The sequence below is a fragment of the Pistacia vera genome, unplaced genomic scaffold, assembly GCF_008641045.1.
Source record: "Pistacia vera cultivar Batoury unplaced genomic scaffold, PisVer_v2 Contig52, whole genome shotgun sequence".
Taxonomy (NCBI): domain Eukaryota; kingdom Viridiplantae; phylum Streptophyta; class Magnoliopsida; order Sapindales; family Anacardiaceae; genus Pistacia; species Pistacia vera.
The window spans coordinates 1,241,949-1,247,229 of NW_022196357.1; the positions used below are offsets into that span (position 1 = coordinate 1,241,949).

The window sequence follows — 5,281 nt, forward strand, 5'->3', positions numbered from 1 at the left end:
CAATTGCTTTCCGTGCATGGGAAGCTACGGGGTTGGAAGATGTTATGTCCACAGGCACTAGTTTCTACATGTTCAGATTTAAGGATGAGGATGCGGTGCATTCGATCCTTGAGAGAGGGCCGTGGATGTTTGGGGGTAAGTCTATTATTTTGCAACAATGGCATGCTCAGTTTATTTTTGATAAAAGCCGCATCTTTAAGGTTCCGGTATGGGCTCATTTGCATGGGTTGCCTTATCCTTTGTGGTCCCACAAAGGACTCTGCATGGTTTCCTCTATGTTGGGTCGACCGTTGTCTAGTGATAAGACAACATCAGAGCGGACCCGTTTGGATTATGCTCGGGTATGTGTTGAGCTAGATGCAGCAAAGCCTCTGAGACGTCATTTTGAATTTCAGTGCCGATTATCTGCGGAACCTATTCAGATTGCAGTGGAATATGAGTGGACCCCCAAGAGGTACCCTAAGTGCTGTGTTTTTGGTCATGTTTGTCACCAACTAGAGGTACCTACTGCGGCTATAGCTCAGGGTAAGAATAAGATAGTTACTAGTTTCCAGAAGGCACTAGGGAAACCAGTGCAATCTGAGAACTGCGAGCCTTTGAGGCAGCCAGCCACTATTGATCCCATTAGGGAGAGGGAGCGGGGGACGGAGAGGGATGTTTTAGTGCCATCTCCAGTTTCAGTTCCGAGTACAGTTAGAGTTGGGGATGCTTCTTTGGCTCTGGTCCCATATCAGCAGACTGTTCGTGCTAATAGAGGTGAATTTTCTAGCTCTGAATTGGGATCAAAACCTGATTCCCCTTTTCCTATTGAGGATGAGCAGGATTGTATTATGGGATTTACAAATTGCACAGAAAACACTCAGTCCTTTATGAGTTCTGGGAGTAGGAAATCTACCTCTTCCAACAGGTTTGCCTCGCTTGTTCTGCATAATGACGATCTCTAGACACCAGATGCCACCTTATCTGAATCAGTTTCCTTGCCATCCTTGGTAAAGGGGATAGGTCGGGGAAAGCAGGGGTGTCGGCTCAAGTGATTTCCTAGCTTGTTTCTATCCCAATTCCAATGATAGGGAGTTGGAATATTAGAGGCCTTGATGGCTTCTCGAAACAACGCGCTGTGCGGAATTGGATTTTTGACGCTTCTTTGGGTTTGATTGGTTTCTTGGAGACTAAGGTTGAGCAATCTCATTTACAGTCGATGGCCTCGTCTATTTGTTTTTCGTGGCAGTTTTTGTCAATGCGACAGATTCTATTGCTTGCCGTGTTCTAGTATGTTGGGACTCTTCTCTTTACTCTATGCATAGTCTTCATTGCTCTCTTCAGGAGATTACTTTCAGGGTTACTCATGTTTCTAAGAGGTTCTCATTTGGGATTACTTTTGTGCATGGTTCTAATGACCCTGGGAATTGCCGCAATCTGTGGGATTTCCTTAGGGATTAATCGACAGTGTTTGGTTCAGAGGGGCTCCCGTGGCTTGTGTTGGGTGATTTTAATGCCATCTGGGAGCCTCTAACAGAGTGGGTGGTGATCATGCGTGGTATGGTTATATGGATGATTTTGGCCAATGTATCCATGATGCTGAGTTGATTGGGATTCCTTTTACTGGGCTTCGGTATACTTGGTATAACGGTCAATAGGGCGATGGGATTATTTTACGGAAGCTTGATTGGGTCTTTGCATCACTTTCTTGGCTCCTTGATCGACCAAACACAGTTTCAGAGGTTCGACCTCAGGATGTTTCAGATCATAGCTCTATTGTTATCCGGTTTGGTCCCCGCCGTAGCAAGGTACCATCCCCTTTTAAATTTCTAAATTTTTGGGCTAATCATGCAAATTTTAGGGATATTGTTCAGGCAATTTGGGACGAGCCTATTGTAGGCAATCCTATGTTCCGTCTTACGCAAAAATTAGGGTTGGTAAAACGGAAGCTCAAAGCTTTACATATTAAGGTTTCCAGTTATATCTCCAGCAAGGTAATTGAGGCTCGGGCTAAGTGGGCAACAGCTCAAGGAAATTTGGATCGGGACCCGTTTTCTACTAAGTATATCTCTGAGGAGAGGAACCTTGCCAACCAGTATTTCAGTCTTTGTCGAGATGAGGAGACTTTCTTTAAGCAGCGGTCTCTTGTTCAGTGGCTGCACTTAGGGGATCAGAATACTAAGTTCTTTCATAAGATGCTGATCCATAGGCAGGTTCGAAACCGCATCCATGGTTTGACTGATGAGAATGGTACTCATATTGTTGACAGTTAGGGTTTAGGGCGTTTGGCAGTGGGTTTTTTTTCAGGATCTTCTTGTTGCCCCTAGTCAACCTCAGATTGCAGAGGCTTCCAGGTATTTTTCTGGCCGCATTTCTCCTGATATGATTTCTCCATTGACTGCTCCTATCACTGATGATCAGATTAGGATTGCTTTATTCTCTATCCCGGATGATAAAGCCTCGGGCTCGAATGGATTCATATCTTTGTTTTTTAAGCGGGCATGGGATATTATTGGTAAAGATTTCAGAGATGCGGTGAGACATTTTTTTGCTACTAATGAAATGCCAAGATGTGTTAATGCCACCAGGATTGCTTTGGTTCCTAAGGTGGAGAGCCCGAGTCGTATGACGGACTTTAGGCCAATATCTTGTTGTAATGTACTTTGCAAGTGCATTTCTAAGGTGATTGTGAATCGGTTTAAAGTAGTGCTTCCAGATATTATTGGGGTTTCCCAGTCAGCTTTTGTCTCGGGTCGAAGAATTTCTGATTATATTCTGCTGACTCAGAAGCTTTTGCGGAATTATCATCTTGGGGGTACTTCACCTCAATGTGCCTTTAAAGTTGATATTCGGAAAGCTTTTGATACTGTGAGTTGGGATTTCATCCTTTTGGGATTGCATACTATTGGTTTTTCTGAGCATACGGTGAGGTGGATCATGACATGTATCTATACACCGTATTTCTTTGTTGCCTTGAACGTAGAGCTTCATAGTTTTTTTAAGTCCTCCCGGGGTGTGCGGCAGGGGGACCTTCTTTCTCCTTACCTTTTTGTGTTGGCTATGGAGGGGTTAGCTGGTATTTTTCGGGAAACCTCTCACAGCCCTGGTTTTCATTATCATTGGAGATGTAGGCAGACAGCTATTACTCATTTGTGTTTTGCGGATGATTTGATGGTGTTTTGTAGAGTAGATGGTTCCTCTGTTAGCTTGATCAAATCGGCCTTGGATTATTTTGCTAAGGTTTCTGGATTAGTGACTAATGCAGAGAAGAGCCAGTTGTTTCTTTCTGGAGTTACAGATGAGGAGCAGATTGGGTTAAAGTCTATCATGGGTTTCCAGTTGGGCCAGTTACCGGTAAGATATCTAGGGGTTCCTCTAATCTGTACCCGCCTTCGACATTCTGATTGTAGGCCTCTGTTGGAGCGAATTCTCTCTCGGATTAGGCTATGGACGTTGGCATCTTTGACTTATGCAGGCCAACTACAGTTGATAAAGCCGGTACGTTTCTCCATATAGGTTTATTGGTCCTCCATGTTTCTTTTGCCGGCAGGTACAATTAGACGGATTGAGAGTATTTTGGCCTAGTTTCTTTGGAAGGGTACTTCTTTGTCCCCTTCTGGTGCTAAGGTTGCATGGTCTTCTGTTTGCTATCCATTGACGAAGGGTGGCCTGGGGATTAAAAGGATCCAAGATTGGAATAGGGCGGCTATTCTTAAACACGTTTGGAGGCTACTTACTGATAGATCTTTTATATGGTCTTCTTGGGCCCGTTTGGTTCTCCTCTATGGTCGGTCCTTTTGGCATATCCGAGTTACTTCTAGGGCTTCATGGGCTTGGAGGAAGATTTTACTTAGCAGGGTTTGGTGCCGGGGTCTTATTGTGACTTGTATTAGAGATGGTAGGGACATCATGTTATGGCGAGATCACTGGCTTCCGCAGGGTCCTCTGTGTGACTTGCTCCCTTTTAGAACCTTGACTTCCACTGGTTTGCCGTGGGATGCTCGGGTTTCAGACATTATTCGGGATGGTTTGTGGGACTTTCCTTTGGGCAATACAGACCTTCAACATATCTGGGACTCTATTACAATGCAGCCTTCAGCGAGTCATCCTGACCATCTTGTGTGGAAGGGCCATCCATCTGGACGTTTCTCTATTGATTTAGCCTGGAATGTGTTACGAGACAAACGGGATGCGAACTCAATTCATCATCTCTTGTTGTTTCTCGGGCATATTGCAAGTCACTCTTTCATTCTCTGGCTCGCTTCTCTTGGTCGGCTTCACACCATGGACCGGCTCAGCTCTCATGGTGTCATTACGTCCTCCTGGTGTGTTCTGTACAGATCAGCTACAGAGACCCATGACCATTTGTTTTTCAGCTGTGACTTTTCTAGTTATGTTTGGCGGGAGGTCACTACCACCTTCTTTCCCTGTTGGTCCTTTCAGCCACAGTTTATTTTCTATGGTTTGAACGGAATAATCGTGTGTTTCGTCAGCATTGTAGCTCTTGCAGAGATATTGTCCTAGCTATTTGTGATCTAGTTCGGGCTAAGATTTTGGGTCTGGCACCTAAGTACGAGATCTCAACTCAGCTCCGTGTGATATGGCATCTTCCTGATTAGCTTTGTAAAGAGCTTGTGTGCTCTTTTGTGCCGGTTTGTGGCTTTGTGTTTGTAGGGAGCCTGCATGCTCTTTTGTGTCGGTTTGTGGCTTTGTGTTTGTGGTGAGCCTGCGTGCTTTTTTACGCCGGTTTGTGGCTTTGTTTATGGCATCTTCTTGCTTTATGGGGAGCCTGCGTGCTCTCTTTATGCTGTTCGTGACTTTGCGGGTTTTCCCACGGGTTTTTGACTGAGAGTTATCAGTCATCCTCTTGGGGTATGCCCCTCGTATTTGTACATTTTTGGTTTTTTATACATACTTACCTTATCTAAAAAAAAGTTTAGGGTTTAGTGTTTAGGGTTTAAGGGTTAATGTTTAGGGCTTAGGGGTTAGGATTTAGGGTTTAGGGTTTAGGGTTTTGGGGTTTAGGGTCTAGGGTTTTAGGGGTTTAGGGGTTAGGGGTTAGGGTTTAGGGTTTAGGGGTTAGGGTTTAGGAGTTTATGTAACGTCCCACTTGAGGTACGTAGTTAAGACTTGATGAATGACTTGAATGTTTATTGATTTACCCTCATTTGAGTTTGTATGTTGTTAATTGTTTGGTTTGGTTGAGTGGTTGCCCTGAAAATTGTAAAGACTTGGCAAAATCTTGATGTTACAGTCTTCGTCGGGGCGAAGAAGAAGCTTCGCCGCCGCGAAGAGGTGCTAC

The 5,281-nt window shown here is 44.6% G+C and overlaps 1 protein-coding gene across 1 annotated transcript; it reads left to right on the forward strand.

Annotated features, from left to right (window-relative positions):
• Positions 1–1,063: 1,063 nt before the first annotated feature.
• Positions 1,064–4,598, forward strand: LOC116106632. Its single transcript, XM_031392988.1, has 9 exons — positions 1,064–1,174; positions 1,324–1,418; positions 1,517–1,612; positions 1,841–2,192; positions 2,287–2,794; positions 2,963–3,477; positions 3,577–4,205; positions 4,320–4,386; positions 4,473–4,598. The coding sequence occupies exons 1-9, from the start codon at positions 1,064–1,066 to the stop codon at positions 4,596–4,598; spliced, it is 2,499 nt and encodes an 832-aa protein (XP_031248848.1).
• The last annotated feature ends 683 nt before the right edge of the window (positions 4,599–5,281 follow it).

What these genes read in the sequence shown, in the direction of transcription:
- LOC116106632 (XM_031392988.1), top strand. Translation starts at nt 1,064, where the DNA reads ATGATAGGGAGTTGGAATATTAGAGGCCTTGATGGCTTCTCGAAACAA. An exon ending in AACTACAGTTGATAAAGCCG is followed by an intron (nt 3,478 to 3,576) that starts GTACGTTTCTCC and finishes TTTCTTTGGAAG; the next exon opens with GGTACTTCTTTGTCCCCTTC. An exon ending in CATCTCTTGTTGTTTCTCGG is followed by an intron (nt 4,206 to 4,319) that starts GCATATTGCAAG and finishes TGTTCTGTACAG; the next exon opens with ATCAGCTACAGAGACCCATG.